Source organism: Gavialis gangeticus, unplaced genomic scaffold (genome assembly GCF_001723915.1).
Source record: "Gavialis gangeticus isolate Ggan-Ray unplaced genomic scaffold, GavGan_comp1, whole genome shotgun sequence".
Lineage (NCBI taxonomy): Eukaryota > Metazoa > Chordata > Crocodylia > Gavialidae > Gavialis > Gavialis gangeticus.
The window spans coordinates 13,032,043-13,051,143 of NW_017729001.1; the positions used below are offsets into that span (position 1 = coordinate 13,032,043).

The 19,101-nt window shown below is 40.7% G+C and overlaps 1 protein-coding gene across 2 annotated transcripts in view; it reads left to right on the forward strand.

Annotated features, from left to right (window-relative positions):
• SPECC1L (sperm antigen with calponin homology and coiled-coil domains 1 like) overlaps positions 1 to 19,101 on the forward strand; it is a 123,625-nt gene that overhangs the window by 13,635 nt on the left and 90,889 nt on the right. For both annotated transcript variants that reach the window (XM_019506861.1, XM_019506862.1), the window contains exons 3-5: positions 8,484 to 8,673; positions 14,774 to 14,930; positions 16,425 to 18,058. In XM_019506861.1, coding sequence (XP_019362406.1) covers positions 8,521 to 8,673; positions 14,774 to 14,930; positions 16,425 to 18,058 — 1,944 coding nt within the window. In that variant the 5' untranslated portion in view covers positions 8,484 to 8,520. The remainder of the gene's footprint in view (positions 1 to 8,483; positions 8,674 to 14,773; positions 14,931 to 16,424; positions 18,059 to 19,101) is intronic.

The following is a 19,101-nucleotide window of genomic DNA, read 5'->3' on the forward strand; positions in this document are numbered from 1 at the left end:
TGTGGAACAGGACCCCCCCCACCCCCCCTCCCTTTCCCCTTTTCCCCTCCCCTTTTTCCCCCCCCCCCCCCCCCTTTCAAAGTAAGGGAGGGCAGAGAGTATCTATAAGCCCTTTTCTTATGATCCACTTGCACATCCCTTCTGACCTCTCAGAAGTGATTGAGTGTTCAGTTCTCTTGGGGTCCCTGGGTATTTGAAGAGGATTCTCATCCAGTTTTCTCTTACCACCCTCTGCTTGGAAAATCTAAAAATACTGAGGGTAGCTGCTGGGAGTTCCTGTGGGAAGCAGGAGAAAGGAATGCAAAGTGCAGAGCTGGATTCAGCAGCCAGTCATGAGGTTCCTCATTGTGCTTAACCTCCTTTCATCTTTTTCCAAATCTGGGTTTCTTGCCTAATCCCTAGTCAACAATATAGACATCTGTCTCCTCCCCTGTTCCTGCCACTGGTGGAACTTCCATCTACACCTTCCTGTCCTGACTCCTTTCACCCTGCTGGCTCCCTGTTCTCCATTGGCAGGATCCTGGTTCTTCCCTTAACTGGTTCCCTCAATTTTGCGGTTGGCTTTGGTGCAAGTTTACTGCTTTCTCCCTCTTCCCTTCAGGAGTACCTGCTTCATGCACAAACTGTGTGGTTTCCTTTTTGTGGGGAGTAGGCTGGGAGATGCAGGTGCTTCTCTCAGTCCTACCTTGACCAACATACTGAACCTTTTCAGGTAGCTGTTGCTGCCCTGGCTTCTGATGTAGGAGTGTAGCTAGATAGGGATTCAAGCTGGACAAAGAAAAACAATTTCCTTTAAGAAGCAGCTATTGGTTGCTTGGTGCTTCTAGCCTGCAAGGAGGAGCTAAGCCAGTGAATGAAACCATGCTGCAAAGGAATTCTCCAGCTTGAAATCTAGTAACATTAAAAAAAAGAGTTGGATAGGGGTTTAGGTCATGAACCTGCTCTCAAGTTGTCCAGCCAGTGTGCTCTTACAGTTGCATGTTCCTGTTTATTTTTAAATATTTTTCTCACCCTTCTTGCTGTGTGATAACATGCTAGGAAGAGGGGGATCTGGCTAGTAGGAAACAGGGACACTAACTATAGACTTGGTGGTATAAGAAGTCAAATGTACTAAACAAAATGAAACTAAAATTGCTCTTTTTTTCCTCAGGAGCAGCAGGTTGCTGGGGTCACTGTTCTTATATGTCACTTGTACAATTGGAGGTACAAGTTTTTTTTCAGACAGAAATACTAACTTTAAGTTGACAAGAAGTGACCTTTTTTGGACGGGCAAGTTTTATACCAGACGCAAGCCAAACATTGTTTAGTCGGTTGTGATTTAGTGCATTGATCCCGAAAGCTTGCAGAAAAGGACAGTTTTCTTGCCATTTTTCAGTTGGTCTAATGAAAGGGATAATTTTGGAACCAAGAGTTCTAGTTTTTTGCGTGTCTTTTTGTCTCAGACCAACATGGCTACCAAGTACACCTCTAAAAAAACCTGAGCTTTTTTCTGCCCAGTGTTTAACCCAGAAGACCTAGTGTTTTCAGTGTGAGAATTGGGTCTGTTTTCCATGTGGATAGAGCCTCAGGCTTTCACTGGAGGACTACATTTTTTGTTGAGTCTGCATAATTCTTTTGTGACATGAAATGGAGCTGTAATTGATATACTGCACCTGCATATTGTATAGTCTCGTGCTTGTGCATGTTTGCTGGTTTGGATGGGGTTTGATGTTTACTAAAAGGATATGGAAACAATAACACACACAGCTTCCTTTGGTGTTGGTAAGACACACCTGAAAGGAGAAGAGTCCAGCTATTGCATCCTGTCTCCTATTTGCTGTGTGGAGCTGTGATGGTTCTGTTTTAGTGCTTAAGTTCCCATAACATTAGGCTTCTATGCTGTGCCCACATGCTAAAGAATAACAGTGTATTGCATAGCAAAACCTATGCAGTTGTCCTGTGGACAAGGTCATAAATCACCAGGGTACAAACTCTGGCTAGAAGTCAGTCTCTGATTTCACTTTACATGTTTTCCTCGCATCTAATTTTAATTTCTGCAAGGTGAATTCATCTTATGTTCCTCCTCAGATTTTCTTGGAAAGTAGAGTTCAAAAGCAAAGCAACAAGGATTCTATTGAAAAAGTTTCTACTCGTGTCCCATGTACAGAAAACCTATAATAAGTTTATGCTGGCTAGCTTTATTTTAAAACAATATACATTTACAATCCTTGTTCTGTGGCTTTTTTTTATTTTTTAAATTCAGTTTCAAGGAAAATTAGCTTTTTATTTTTTAAAGCAGCAAAGTTTGAACATAAACAGCTGCTCAGTTACTGGTTTCTCTCTGCAGCAATTTGAAATACCTGCCAGTTAAATTACAGCACCAGCTTTGAAACAAGACCAAAGTGTGTTATTAACAAGCAGCTAGAGCACAGTTCATCTTAAGGCAGGCGGCCGGGCAAATGTTCCTGTCACTTGTCTGGAATGCTAAATATTAGCTGCAGTTAGAGGGTGCTTGCAGCAGCCAGGGGCCTTAAATTTTTGGCCAAACAAGGAGTAAGGAAATGTAGGGTCAGATACAGGCGTTACATTTCTTTGTGGAGAGTCACCACTATGGATCACTAAGGGCTGGAGTCAGTGCATCTGTGTGTAGCATGTTAATTCTCTGGCCACGCTCTATCTTGTCTGTTGCCTGCCTCCACTCATGCCTCGAGAGCTGTAGTAGAATGTACAGAAGACTGCAGAACCTGCTCTGCATAGTTGTCTTTCCCACTCTGCCTTCTTGAGCAGGTGGGGCTCATGTTTTAGTTTTCATTTGCCTGTTTTGATGTCGTTAGATGAATAAATTAGATGCACATGGAGGATTTTGACTCAGGAAATTTACGCAGATATGAAATGAAAGTGTAATGGGATTACCCCAAAACACACATGCACCCCTTCCATGTTTAGGGAGCTGAGCTGTTATCTTTGGTTTTGTGCTCGGTATTTATAATCTATTTTGTGGTCATTAAAACTTCCATACAGCACTTAGTATACTTGCTACAATTGGGTGATTATTTTCTGCTATGTTTGCTGGTATTTTGAAATGGCTAAGCTATTTTTCCTTAATATTCAGTGCCTTTTAGCTATCTAGAACTGTTCTTCAAATTATTAAACATTTCAGGTCCATACAGAGAACATGTAGCATCTTGTTTATTAGACAGAGAAATCTCTCTCACTTCTTTGGCATAAAAGACCACTTGGTCATTTTCCCCAAGATTTTATTTTTAATAGCTGTATTGAACAGAGTAATCTAATTTAAAGGATAAATGACCACAACAAAACTAAGAATCAATTTAAAATCCTCTTGTTGGGCTCTTGGTAGATGCCCTTTTCCTCCTTCGACTTCTAAAATGAAATATTTAATTGGTACATAAACAGTCACTGAAAGAATTTGGTGTTGGCAGGGCAGGCTGACCATACTGGTTTGCAGCACTGATATGTACCTTCCTATTGGGCAAACCATTTTTAAAACATTGTTTTTGGAGCGGCACTTGTGGTTGATGTAAAAAACGTAGGACTTATCTTTTTCTGTTTTCACTGGGGCACTGAGCACGGTGCTGAACAGGACTGTTTCTCATGTTTTGCAGTGTGTGCGGTATTGGAAGAGAAAAATCTGGAAAGGGGCTCAGGTTAGGATGAATAGTCACATTCTGGTTGTGGTGACTTTGTTTTTTCCCTGTTGCAAATGCTAATTTGTGATTTTTGGCTTGTTTTAGTCCTCCATTTTGTTGGGATTCATACTCTATTTTGTAGTTCGTATATTTACTCAGATGGCATTGAAAAATACACTTTGAGTAACTTCAGCTGATAACAGTGTTTTTCTGTAACTCCACTTTGGACTTAGGTCCTTCCCCTCTGTGTTCAGAGTACTTTGCTTATTACTAATCTGTACTAACTTCTGGTGAATATCTAAAAGAAATTTAAAAAATGGGTAAGTAGAAATTTGTTTTTTAATTCCTTCATTAGAATGGGATGTCGCAAGTTTTGATCATTACACGATAATAGTAAAGTGCCTGCAGGTCCTGTCCCTAATACTCTCTGAACCTCATTAATATTGAATTCCTACCTAAGTTGTTGCCTTTGGATATTTATGGGATGACAGCGATGATTATAAAATGATATTCAAGGAGATTAAGTATCATGTTTAAACAATAGTGCTGCATTGAGATGTGTTATGTGCAACTTCGAACTGTTGGCCTAAAAAGTATTTAATTACAGTAAATATTTCTCTACCTGTTGTTAGTTCAAATATAAAGTAATCAAAATCATTATTTTCTAGGTATATGTTGTTTTAGTAGGATTGGAGTGTTGTTTTCAGGGGCGACGTGTAGGGGGTGCATGTGGTGGTGCACCCCCTGCAAAAAGCTCGCCACCTGACTGCCAACCCGCCAGTGGTGGCGCAGCTCGTCGCTCTGCCACCCACATTGCCAGCAGCGCCTGTGGGTGGTCGTGGACGTCTGGTTGGTGCTTACCAGCCCCCGCCGTTGACAGTGCTGGCAGCATCTGCAGGAGCTCCCAGCTTACTGCTGCCAGGCTCCCGCTGCCACCAGCACAGCCGTGCTCCCCCAGCCATCGGGGTCATGCACCGTTCATGGTTTTTAACGTCCCTTGTTGTTTTATGCGATTTTTCAATAATTTGGTATTGGAAAGGGCTTCTATAGTTGCAGGTCATTAAAACATTATAAAACTATTTTTATATTAAATATTTAAGAAACTTTTGTAGTAGCACCCAGTGGCCCAAAACAGGCCTGGGGCCCTATTGGGATATGCACCAAATGAATGTAGAGATTGGCACAGTCTTTTCCATTTTAGAGAGCTTAATATTTAAAAAAAAGTATGAAGATAATATCATATATATATTTTTAGATGAGAAAATAAGGTTCAGTTTCTCTCCAAATACTATAGAAATATTTAGTTACATTACTTTGGCGATCTGGTAGCTGTTCTTGGAGCATAAGCTGGTCATTTTTTAATGAAAACTGCTGTGGTGTGTTTTCTGCAATCCATCACGATTAAGAAGCACACAGCTTGGATAGATATCATCTCTTGTGATCATTGATCTCGTTGCACTTGATCCTTTGTACATTGAAGCCAGTGGCGAAGTTTCCATTAACCTTTAATGGTGCAGGATTGGAGCCATAATTCCGATACAGGAAGTCTAGACTTGCATTCTGTGAAAATGTAGTTTCAGCAGCTGTATTTGTTGGCCTAACCGTAAATACATTTTGTGCGCCAAGGTATGTATTTGTATACGAATTCCAAACCACGAAAACATATTAACTTAGGTGGAGCATAAAGGGAAACATGCCGTTTTTGGGATGTAAACCTTAGTGTTACCTGAATTCTGAGACTGATCTAAGATCAGCAGTTGTTATTGATAGATTGTCAGGGACCATTCAAGGATTATCTTGCCAGTTTCTTTGTTTTGAAATCTTTCAACTTCCAGATCATTCTTAGGAAAGGGCTAGCAGCAGTAAAATCCAAGCCTTTGCCTCATAACTGTACCAGCGGCATATTTACATTAGTCATTGACATGTACTTTCTTTGTCCTACCTCCATTAAGAATACTCTAAGTTTCATTAGAGTAGTGGGATGCTGACAGGATAAGCCAGTCATAAAGCCGTAAGTGCTGGTTTACTGGATGTTGGATTGTAAAGCTAATGAGGGTCTATAGTTTTTCATTAACTTCACCCTTAGTTTAATGCCCTGTGCCTCCTGTATCAACTCCCTTTTCAGTAGCTTCGTGAATGCATCCAGATATGTAACAAAGTGGGCAATTTTAAACTAATTTGAACAGTTTGCTTTACAAATAAATGGGCTGGATTGCTTATCTGAGGAGCAGTACCATAAGTTGGAATGATCAGGCATAGTTATTAACTGTTGTATGATCTCTAAGCATTTGTTTTCCTTTGGTATTTCTAGATTTAGTTCACAGTGAACTCAGGCAAAGCACATGTATGTTCCCATGGTACAATAAACAAAATGATAAACTATTCACATTGTAATTCAAAAACTTGATCAAAGAAAATCTTTCCACAGCTTTGCATTTTATTTGTGCCATAGGTTTTCCATAGTGGAATCAAATGCCACTTTTGCTTTATATGAAAGAAGAGTCCTTGTCTCAAGTGAGAAATATATAGTTAATACTTAGTCATTTTTTAAATAGTTTCAAATTGCTACTTGATAACTGGTGCAGGTGTAGGTGTGATAACTTGGCCCAAGCTGTGAACACTTACTAAAGTGTAGGGTTTAAATCAGCCTGAGGACCTGGCAGGGTTCCTGTATTTCAGTGTACTTTGACTGTTTGTTCAATTTAGTTTCTGTGCCTCCACCTAAGAGTTCACAGGCAGCTGCAGCAATCATTTTTTTTAAATGTGAAGCTGAGCATACTTAGAACCCCTCAGTATTTTAACAAGGTGTAAAAGTTACTGCATGAAAGGTATGTCCTTTTCGTCTGTGACCTGAAGAAGAATGCATTGCATTCAAAAGCTTGTCTAAGTCTGTCCCACTAATACAGTTGGTATCATAGATATCACCCACAAAAATCCTGGCCTCTCACATGTCCCTTTGAAACGTTTATATTTTTATTAGGGCTGTGTGAAGCCTTGGTCCCTGATTTGATTTGGTAGAAATTCGGCCTGATTCGGTGGCCAAATCTCTGAATCAAATCAAAGGACCCTTTAATCCCTCTGAATCAATTTGGGGAGATTTGGAAAGATTCGCAGATTCAGATATGGAGACATCTTTAAATGCTTTTTCTACATGCCTCTAAGTAGCAGGGGCTCGTGATTGCTGCGATGCTGGGGCGCATGGAGTGTCCCCAGTACACTCGGCAGCAGACCTGGACGTGAACCAGAAGCACTTCCGGTCTGCTTCCAGGGCTGCCGGGAAAGCGTGCTGGGGGAGCCCCCTGCACCCTCCTAGTTTGGTGACTGGTGCCTCCTGGGTCTGGGGGAGCACCCAGGGTACCCCCATGGCCATTCACTGGGGCGTGGGGGTGCCCATGGAAGTATTTCCAGTCCACTTCCGGGTTCACTGCCGAGCATGTGGAGGGTCCCCTTGCACTCCTGTGGGACGTTCCATGCACCCCAGCATTGCAGCGTTCATGAGCTGCGCTGCTACCTCGAGGTATGTAGAAAAAACTTTTAAAGCTGTGTCTATATCTGAATCGCTGGTTCTCCGGATTGGCATCAAATCTTCAGATTCAGATTTGGCCGAATCGAATTGGGGGCAGTGGTCTTTATCAACTAATTGAATCGCTGTTCCTGATTCGGGCCGCATTTGAATCAAATTGGGCCCTCTTCACACACCTCTACTTTTTATATTCATATGTGTTCTGAAAGGACCTTTCATCATGACATAATTCTCTTTGTAACACCAAACTTTTTGAATTTCTTGAGTGACTCTGTTTGAAATTTGGTAGTTAGTAAGCTTAATTTTGCCTTTTTAATTTATTCAGAACTGGCCAAGCAAAAATATTCCAAATGCTAGCATGGAGAAGAGTCTTGCTAAAATCAAATGTTAAATTTTAGGGTGCAAGGAGACTTGAAGTTGTTATAAGCAATTAATTCATTTTAAATTTGTACTTACTTTCATAGCCAACATAAATTTTCATGGAAATGAGAGTAGACTTCAGTCTGTGGAATAGTTCATCTGCTAATAATTGTCCATATTTAAGATGGAGAATTACTTTTGTTTTTACAGGTCTTTAGATTTTAATGCTTGTAAACAATACATAAAAGAAAGAAGAGTGTGTTTTTAGGGTTTTTTTTTAAAAAGGCTGTGAAGGTACGGAGCTGGTTAAACTGGATTAGTAACCTTGATCACTGTTTCTTTACATAACATTCCTCCATACTCTGAGTTGTCCAAAGGTACTCTTGTATTTAAAATACCATTTTCCAGAAGGGCAGACAACTAACCTTGTTCTATCTTACCTATCACCTGGAAGATGATAGGCCACTGATGAACCTGAATGCTTTCTTGCCCCATTTTCTATTTGAGTTTTAATACTGGGAGCAGAAGTTTTCTTTTCCTTGTTATCTCTTATGCAGACTTTGGAAAATAGCTGTTTTCTCCCACAAACCTCATTGCTGTAAGAGCATGAACATTTGCTTGTTTTGTTGTCCTTCGGCTCTAGCTGCCATGAGGTATGACTCTACTTGTTCAGCCCTTCACTCATTTTCAACTTCGGGTTGTCAGTCCTTATGAATAACAGCAGTGTTTGCCTCTGCTGCTCGTCTCCCAGCCAAATAAAATTTGCATTATATTCATGGGTTTAACTCTCTCTTCACATTGAAGCTAACAGTCTGCAGGTGCTTGGGAAAACTATTTCCTGCGTGTGCTTGTTCAACAGTAAACTTGCACTCCTGATTTTAAAGTAGTCATTCAGAGACCTACATCCCATTTCTTTTGTGTTTTTTATTTACATTTTCTCTTTTTCCTCCCTCCCTCCCCCGTTTTCCTAGATTTGTTTGTAAATGCATCACAAACAGGCAGCCCAGAATGAAGAAAGCAAGCAGGAGTGTTGGCTCAGTGCCCAAAGTGCCCGGAATAAATAAAACTCAAACAGTTGAAAAAGTGAAACCAGAAAACGGCTCCTCAGTGTCTGCAGTAACAAAAATCTCAAAAACTGGGACATCAGCCTCTCTGTTGAAGGTAATGTTTAGCAGAGTGCTTTGATTTCTTTGGACAATAAAGGATTTAGAAGTCTAGGATTTTAATATGAAATGTGAAGGAGGGAAGAAGTGAGATCCGCAATCCCTGAATGATAGAAAAGGAATTTAGGTAGTTACACAGGAGACAACAGCAGGTTACAAATATGGTATTCATTAAATTTTGCTTCTCCTAAAATACTAGGGTGGAAGGCAACACATCTTGTGTAGCTCAGTTTTTTACTGCTCTGCGAATGGTGCTTTCCAGTGAACACCATTAATCACACTTAGCCAGACGACGCCATATGCTGCCCTTGAATTACCTCCTCTGGCCTGACTTGAATAGCAGAGGTGGCATCTGATAGGAACTGTGTTCTGCATGTAAAGTTCCGCTTCCTGTTTTTCAAGACAGATACTTGATACTTAATTGAGGAGGCTGCCTTTGTGGTGTTCTCTAACATTGGTGACCAATGTCAGACTTAAGTGGCCACATTATCCTTGCAGTCTTTTCCATGCCCTTCTCATGTTGTGTAAAGAGTAGAACTCTAGCTCAACATGTATGTGCTCCTCTGAGGTACTGGATCCAAGTTAAAAAGTCAGAAGTTTCTCCCTGAATATTAGCAAACAGGGCAACAAGTCTTCAAACACATGAGCACATCCCAGGGCATCTGCTATTCAAACGGTTTAATACTGGGAGTTGCAGTCACTGAACAGAGGGCAAGCAGGTGACATTCAAGTCAGATATTTTCCCTGATTGTCATAAGAGGGGCCTCTCCATAATTGCTATAATTATTTGGCCCTTTTTGCTTACAGGTTTCCCTCATCAACCATGGCGGTTAGGTTCCTGAACGTTCCCATGGCTGGCAAAATTTGGCAGGGCTGGAGGAGCAGGGGCTGTGGGTGTGGGTGAGGGGCACCAGCAAGGCTGTGGGGGCTGTAGCAGGGAGTGGGGAGGAAGGGGCATGAGCAGGGCCAGGAGGGTCATGGCGGGTATTTTCAGACTGTACCCCTGCCTTCTCTGAAGTGTGGATACCCAGAACTGTGGTTGATAAAACCGTGGTTGGCAAGGGAAACCTGTACACGGTTTTCTCTTTTAACAGCAGCAGTTCTGGTAGTGCTGAGTGTAGAAGTAGAATATAATGGCAATTATATGCATTTTAGGCATGGTAAGAAAGTTCTTAAATAGCAACTAAGTGTCGTTGCAACTTCGTTATAGCTAGGTTTTAGCTACATCATCCTATAACCCACAGGGAATTATTGCCAAGCCAGTTGTGTGTCAGGTGTTTCCATCTGTAGCAGTTAAAAGGCTATAGTTTGTACATTTACTAGTACAGTACTGACAATTTACATCTACATTTATTGGTTTGAGAGACAATAATCAATTGTGCTGTTTTAAAAGAAATGTTTTTATGTCCTTTTTTTTTTTAGTGATTTTTCTATGAAGTCTCTGGCATGTTGCCCTCTCCGATTTTGTTGTTTGAACTGATAAGTTTATGGAAGGATGGCATAATAGGATAAGGAATGTTGGTGTTTATAATATGTATGAATCCTGTATTTGCATTCTTCTACTGGGGCACAGGGGAAACTCAGTGTGGTAGGTATTGGATAATCCTGTGCTTCAAGGCTTTTGCTGGTTGCCTGCAAGGGGACAGGAAGGATTTTTTTTTTCCTCAGAAATGTTGCTGGCTTTTGGGGGCTTCCCTTCCTGCCCCTCCCTTTGGAAGACTTGAGGTATTGGCCACAGATAAGGCTGGAATTTGACTAGTGTGCACTGATAGTGTCTGCTTGCCAGCGCTCAGAAAACTCTGAGGTTCCTGGCTGAATAGTCTTGCTTTTCTGTTCAAGGTTGAACTGTTCATCAGATTGGAGTCAGGAAGGACTCCAGTCCTTCCCCCAGGTCAGATTTGTAAGCGCTATGCATGTTTTGCCTTCCTCTGTAGTTTGGGCATGGTCCTTTTTGGAGGATCTTCTGAGCATACATTAGCCAACTACTTCCCTGTCACTGTGATCACTGCCACCATCTCTTCTGCTTTTACCCACAACATATTATAGTGTCCATGGTGTTTTGGGTATTGTGCCCTGTAGTTGCACATGGGAGTTTGAAGAGACAATTTTGAAGATTCCTTTTGAGTAAATGATTATGCGCAAGCAAAGGAGATTGGACATAATGGACAGGAGACCAGTTCCAGTTCTTTGTTTCAGAAACTGTCTTCTTGAACTTTAAAGTTCTGTTGTAAAACAACAAATGTATTAATTGTATCATGTATATTGCTGGGCAGAAAGTACATATAGAGCTAAGATTGAGAGCATATCTATAATTTAGACTAGAATATATTACTCAGATATGATAATTATTCTCAAAACAAGCCTTTATATGGACCAAGGAAATTCTGAGTTCAACCTAAATTATAAGATGGCACTGTTCTGCTTTTGCCTATACAAAAAATTAATGCAAACCTAGTAAAGAATGGAAATGCACAAAGCACTGTAACAACCTTGATTCTAACCTGTAGTGACAACATGCAGTTAACCATAAAATTGTGATTTGTTTCCTTTTAAACCCTTCTGAAATATCACTACAGGCCAGTGTTAAGGTTGTCTTTAAATGCAGCTATGCCCTTTTTCCATAGAACCTTTGCCATATTTGTTGCAGAATTTGGAGGGTATGTAGTGAGTGAGGTGGGACTTGGGGGAAGAGACAGTTAGTTTAGACAGTTGAATGCCGTCCCAGCCATACTGCGTGCATCTACACTTGAGTTTTACTGTGCATTAGATTAATTTAATATGCAGTAAAGCATCACCATCTATGTGTGCCACAATTAGTACACAATAGATTAATATGCTGTGGTGTGGGATAGTCTCATCAGACACGGGTACTATCCTACATCATAGTAAATTACTGCACTTAAATACATGCGTAGACAGTGATGATGGGATTAGTTTACTATGGCTCAATTTGAGCTGGAGTATATTCAGTTGCATTACTTGCACATGTAGATGAGCCCACTCTTCCTTTTTCTGCCACAGAGTAGCTGAGGCTGAGGAAGTCTGTTGTCATTGGTGGCCACCACTTCTCTACTTTTTTGGGAGCGGGGAAGATTCTAGGTTTGGACATTTGTGGTCTTATTTGCAGAGAGCACTGAGAGTGGTTGCTGTACTGAATATAAACCAACCAGAAAACTGAGCACCAGCTGTTTTTGCTCTCTTAATGTTCTGTAAGTTTTACAAGACATTCTCAGCAAAATTAACCTCTAAAAACTGCCACATTCTCTGAAAAATAGGACTTGAGCATCTTAGGCTGGACACTCAGGATTACGGTATGCCTCACATAGGCCTTAGTTCCATCAGTAAAATGAGAATAATGCTGCTACTTACCACAGGCTTGCTGCAGAGATTCGTATGAAATATTCAGCTGCTAAAATGATAAGCGCCATAGAAAATCCAATATAGAAATCAATATTTCTGTATTCAAAGTAGAAGTTGAATGATGTGTAGCAAATAACATATGGAACAGTACATTGAACAATGAGGGTAAAATTAAATATTGTATAATTGCTCATTCAGTGAGCACTGCCATAGTATGCCATATCCTGTCCATAGTATGCCATATCCTGTCCATAGTATGATATAAGGGGTTGCTGCAGAAAAAATGGAATGTGTTCATGTAATAGTTTTGTGTTGCCAGTGGATACAGGGTACAAAATATGGCTGCACAAATTTCCTTCATTTTCAGTGCTTGACTTCACATATAGAAAAGCTACCTAAAAATGCAGTATACTTAGGCTAAATAAAGCAATTATAGTATGTGCAGGATCTGAGGGAACTGTCTCTATTTTTATTTACCCACTGGAATTAACTGGTTCCTTCAGAGATCAACCCAGCTATCAACTTACAAATTTCAATGAGTATGTCATATAAATGTCCTTGTTTTTCATGCAATGTTCCTTCCTTTAAAAAGAAAAAGAAGGGAGCAGGGGGGAGAGAGAGAGGGAATGAGATTGCTACAAGTATTGTTAAACCAAGAGAAAAACTAACCATTGGCCAATTCTGTTTTTTAATCTTATGAAATAGTTTCACAAGATGGCATCCTAAGCCAAAATTACAGTATTTAATGACTTCCAAGTTAGAATAGAAGCAGTTTGTGGGCAAAGCAGAAGAGGGATGGCTGTCTTGAGTTCTTTTGTTTTTCTAAGGCTTTGCATGACTAATATTATCATAACTAGCTGAAACCCACAAAACATTTGTGATTGATTTTTTTTATTGCAAAAGTATTTCTTTAAATACTGGATTTCTAGTTATACTTTGAATGAATACTGTAATGGAATCAAAACTTCTCACCCGTGAAAGGCATCTTTCTCGCCGCCCTCCTGCTGCCTTCCCCAGGCAGCCAGCCCGTTCCCAGGTAGTTCCAGGCAGCTGGAAGGCAACAGGGATGGTGCCACGAGATCCTGGAAGTCCACCATGCCTGAACTTCCCCAAGCACACCTGGGCTTCCAGTGTCCTGTGCACCATTGGATCCGGCAGGTGCTGTCTATGAGCTGGGGCTGCACCCGCACAGCTAGGACCCCTCCTGCTAGAGTGGACAGGCTCCAGGGTGGTGGGGGGAGCTGCCAGCGGATCCTGAGCTGTGGGGGACCCAGGTACTTCCCTCTACAGAGGCAGTGCCCCCTGGGTAGCACCCACCGTTTGGCATCCCACTCAGGCAGTCCTGGGGGGCACTGTTGCTGTGAAGGGATGCATTGGGGCCTTCTGCAGCTCAGGGCCCACCGGCAGCTCACCTTCCCACCCCCCCCACCCTCAGCTGCAGGAAAGGTGGGCAGGCTCTTCAGGAAGAAAAAAAAAAAGGATCGGGCCCCTCGCTGCTTTTTTTTCTCCTTCGGTGGAGCCTGCTGTGCTTGTCCAGAGCGCTCTGATTGGCTGTTTCAGTAAGCATTGTGATTGGCTGCCAAGATAACCAATCAGAGTGCTCTGGACAGACAGAATAAGCCTATTATTATTATAGATATGTCTGTTTTGCTTACCGCAGAGCTGGGTTTTTTTTTTTCCATCCAAGCTGAATCACACCATGGGGGTAGAGTTCTCACACCTTGACCTATTTGGTTCAGTAGCATGGGGTTATACCATTCGTATAAATAGTTATAATTGACTTAATTTACTTGTCCTTTTAACAAGACGGAAGTGTGGAGAACTGGCAGTCTGTTTGAACCGTCATATTTCGCTGCACAATTTCACTGTCAGTTTTGGTAAGAAAATATCAAAAGATGAGTAACTTGTTCATGTGTCTTTGTAAATTATTTTATTTTGTGGGAGTAGTATTGTGTGGGGTTATTCTGAAGTAGATTAGACATGAAGTCTTGGAGCTGGTATGCTACAATTTGATATTTTTTTTTAGTTAAAGTTTATATCTGAAGGAGCTTTTGGATGCAGTCAGCTTTTCCTGACAGTGTTTCAGAACTGCATACTTGTTATGCTCTTCATGATCCTCATATCATAATCTCCTCCTTCATTAGTAAATGGAAGCATTTCTCATGAAATGTCTCATGAAATAGTCATGGAGAAGTGAGAAAAAAGTAAGGTTTTCTTCCCATTCTAACACTTTTTAGACTTGATTGCTTTACTTCTGCTGTGCTTTTAGGAGCCCTTTTAGAATGTCAGGATGTTCCTGTCTTGATTCAGGGATAAACTGCATACATTAATTGTAGAAGATTTTATACCTTCTCTCCTCTGTCATCACGTACAACAAGCACAACACTATATATTTCTTCTGAGCTCAATTTCGTTTTTATAACTAGTTTTCTAAGTAAAAAGCATAACTCGTATAAACCTTTGACCATTCCCAAGATCCATTACAGGTGACCACCATTACTGTGAAACTGTTGAAGGGGAAAAAGCATGGAATAATAAAGACTCTGGGGGACAGGCTGACTTTTAACTAAAACTACATGCATGCCTTTTTTCTTTAAACAAAAAGCACATCCTTGGTTTCGAATATAAAAGATTATAAAAATTAACATATTTACTTCCAACTTTAAATGGTGATGATTTGATGATTCTGGTCCTCCACTACTTACCTAGTCTTACTTATGCCTTTTTTTTGCTTCCAGACAAAAAGTAATGATGACCTTTTAGCTGGGATGGCTGGTGGTGGGGTGACTGTGACCAATGGTGTGAAAGCAAAGAAGAGCACCTGCACATCTACAGTGCCTTCAGCTTCAGGGACCACCATGAATAATCTGGAGAATAAACCCAAGACTATTACAGGTAAAAAGAAATACTGACCTTTATGGATTGTTTTCTTGGTTTTAGTTTCTTCTGATATGAAAATATTGAAAGAACTTTTGTGTAGAGAGAGTACAATATGGTCAACAATGCCAAAGCCAAATAAAAGACACCCTGCATTTTGCTCATAACTCTGGTTATCTGTTTATATGAATACTGTATTTTCTTGCCTACACCGTGCCCCAAATAAAACATGCACCGTGTTCTTGAAGGCAATTTTTTTTTAATTTTTACAGAATCATGGCTGGCTGTGGCAGAGTAAGTCTTCTTGGAAACCTAAAGTGTTCAGAAAGTGTGACACCAGGAAGTTCCTGGTGTCTGCTGCCTGATTCAAACTGTTTCCTAGAATGTCATGCTTGCTGGATACTCTGTGCTTCCTGGAGGACTTACTGTGTCACACATGGTTATTCCCTGGGCTTTTACAAGGGCAGTAGCAAGACTGTCAGTTCTTTATTATAAGTAGTTATTTATATACTTTCTTTTAAATGAAGTATTTTTGTATTGCACAAGCCTCATTGAGATACTACAGGTAGCTCACTTGTTGCTTCATGTACAAGCTACAGTGCTCAGTCAGTAGTTATGGCTGTGAAAGTGTTAACACAAGAGTCTGGCATATTGGCCAGCTGCAAGACTTTCCAGCGAAGAAAACAGCTTCCCTGCTTAAAACATGCATCCCAGTTTTGGGGGGCAAAGGTGCTTGTATTATTTGAGAAAACATGGCAACAATTTAATCTGTACATATACCTGCTTTTTTAGGTCTAGTAAATGATTTTGTTCATGTTGATAGTCTCTGGAGGAAGCTGCCAATGTAGACATGTGCTGCTAAAAATATCCACTTCAGGAGGCATTAAGGAGTGAATGTCTTTAGTAAAACATTGTGTAGGGCTGTAGCATTGCCTGTTTCTGCATGGGAAGGAGTGAAGTTCTTTAACATTTATCAGAACCAGTGGAAATATATCTACTGGTATTCTTTGGGTTCTATATAGTTTACAAAAATGCAGGTCTGCTTGCAGTTAGGCAGTGATAATATGGCTCTCTACTTCAACATTTTCTGATGAGTGAGAATATTTAAGTACTCAGATGCATTTCATTCTTGGGGATCCAAATATACAAGTACTCAAATTAATACTTTTCCCTTAAGGAAAAGTGTGATGTCAGTCTATGTATATTTAGTCCTTTTCGGTACAGTTTATTAGTAACTTGGAGATTTGGTCTTTTGCCTGTTGCAAGCACTGTGTTCCAATTTTGATTTTGAAAGGGCATGTTAAAGTACTGACAGGAGCAGCTAATGATGATTTAAAAATACAGTTGCCTAGATTTCTGAGTCATTCAGGGGAGTTTGAACATTATGAATGGTGTGAATGTTATTATTCAGGTTCAGGTGTGTAGCTTGGCAACATACATAGTTTAATATGGTTTTTTTTTTTTTTTACTTTTTTTGGTTAAATTAATATTCTTAATTTTTTAAATGTGTAGGTACAACTTCTACAACCAAGCGTAGCACTTCATCTGGAACTAAGGAATCTAGCTCTTCTAGAGAGAGAATACGTGATCGTTCCCGTCTAAACCAGAGCAAGAAGCTGCCTTTAATGGGGCAGGGGTCTAATGATACAGTACTGGCAAAACGCTCACGAAGTCGTACTAATCCAGAATCTGATGTTCGTATGAGCAAGTCAAAGTCGGACAATCAGATCAGTGACAAAGCTGCTTTAGAAGCTAAAGTGAAAGATCTTTTGACTTTAGCAAAAACTAAAGATGTAGAGATTTTACACTTAAAGAATGAGCTCAGAGATATGCGTGCTCAACTGGGCCTTAATGAAGATCAGTGTGAGAGTGATGAAAAGACTGAGGAAAAAGAGGCCATTGTTGTTCACCAGCCAACTGATGTAGAGTCTACATTGCTACAGTTACAAGAACAAAACACTGCCATCCGAGAAGAGCTCAATCAGTTGAAGAATGAGAATCGAATGCTAAAGGACCGATTAAATGCTTTGGGCTTTTCTTTGGAGCAAAGGCTGGATAACTCTGAAAAACTTTTTGGTTACCCTTCTTTGAGCCCAGAAATTGCAACTAGTAACCACAGCGATGGCGGTGGTACTCTTACATCTTCAGTGGAAGGTTCTGCTCCTGGATCAATGGAAGACTTGTTGAGTCAGGATGAAAACACTTTGATGGATAATCAACACAGTAACTCCATGGATAACTTAGACAGTGAATGCAGTGAAGTGTATCAGCCACTTACATCAAGTGATGATGCCTTAGATGCTCCCTCATCTTCAGAGTCTGAAGGTGTGCCAAGCACAGAAAGGTCTAGGAAAGGAAGTAGTGGTAATGCCAGTGAAGTGTCTGTAGCTTGTCTAACAGAACGAATACACCAGATGGAAGAGAACCAACATAGTACAGCTGAGGAACTTCAAGCAACTCTTCAGGAGCTTGCAGATTTACAACAAATAACTCAAGAACTGAATAGTGAAAATGAAAGACTCGGAGAAGAAAAGGTAATCCTTATGGAGTCCTTATGCCAACAGAGTGACAAGCTAGAGCACTTCAGTCGACAGATTGAGTATTTTCGTTCCCTCTTAGATGAACACCACATCTCTTACGTTATTGATGAAGATATGAAGAGTGGACGCTACATGGAGTTAGAGCAACGTTACATGGACCTTGCAGAGAATGCCCGTTTTGAACGAGAGCAACTGCTGGGTGTTCAGCAGCATCTGAGCAACACTCTCAAGATGGCAGAACAAGATAATAAAGAGGCCCAAGAAATGATAGGTGCGTTGAAGGAACGCAACCACCACATGGAACGAATTGTTGAGTCAGAGCAAAAAACAAAGACTGCACTAGCAGCCAACTTGGATGAGTATAAAGCTACAGTAGCCAGTGATCAGATTGAGATGAACAGGCTAAAAGCTCAGTTGGAGCATGAAAAGCAAAAAGTGGCTGAGTTGTACTCCATACACAACTCTGGGGATAAATCGGATATACAAGATTTGCTGGAGAGTGTCAGGCTGGATAAGGAAAAAGCAGAAACCTTGGCCAGTGGTCTACAGGAAGAGCTGGCACACACTCGCAATGATGCCAATCGATTGCAGGATGCTATTGCTAAGGTAGTGGTTTATAAAACTGGTTTTGGGATGCAGTTTTTCAAAGCAGTTGTTTCTCGGGAGAATGTGATACGTTGTAAGTGTTACCAGAATATGCCTACGTTCAAATAGACTGCTTTGTATCTTCCCATTTTCCTGACCTCTCCACTACCCAAAAAAAAGTGTATCCTTTTTTTTAATTAGGTTTTTTTTTACAGATATTGATTAGAGCATAGATAAAAATCAGTATCTTAAATCAAAAGAGTTGCTTTTTTAATTGAAGTAGAATTTTTCTTCAAAAAAAGGAAATCTATTTGACATTACAACAGCTTGCATTAAGGCATAAACTTAGTATAATCTATTAAAATAATATTCAGGTAGTTCATGTTTGTTGCCAAAGTTTTAAAGAATGTTGCACCATTGAATTAGGTGAAGTCATTGGCCAAGGATCTAGAACCAGAGTTTGCTGAAGTAACGTCAGCTTTTCATGGGTGTAGTCCTGTCTGTAGGTGCAGAGGGGGAATACTTTTCTCACTTCAGTTTGTTCAGTTTGGTAACTGGTTCATTTAAAGTTGAAAAAGCAGAAACGCTTATCTTCCTCTTCTGATTTGTGAATAGTAACTCAGTGCGAAGGACATGGTAACCAGAACCAGTTAGCTTGTTTCACTGATGACAGAAAATACTTCCATTGTTCAAAAAATAACTTACGTGTAAGTGGGAACCATTTTTCCACCCACACTTCCTTTTGTATTCAGTAGTGTTAGCGTAATGTTGTAGTTCTGATGGCCAAGGAATTGTGTGAGAGGCAAGGATTTCTTAGGGTAGTATCCAGGGATCCAGGTTTTCCATTTGCTGCAGAAAGACATGGATTTTCTCCGTTAAAAGAGAAAAACCTTGGAAACCATGGGTTTTCCCTTGTGGGCTGCAAGGGGCTGCTTGGGGTTGGGATGCAGGGGGTGCCACATGCATGTGGCAGCTAGGCAGTGTTGTGGAGAGCGGCTTCTGCAGGTCACTCCAGTGAGATCTGTGGGGCTTGGGGGAGGGGCCCACAGGCCATGGGTGAGGTG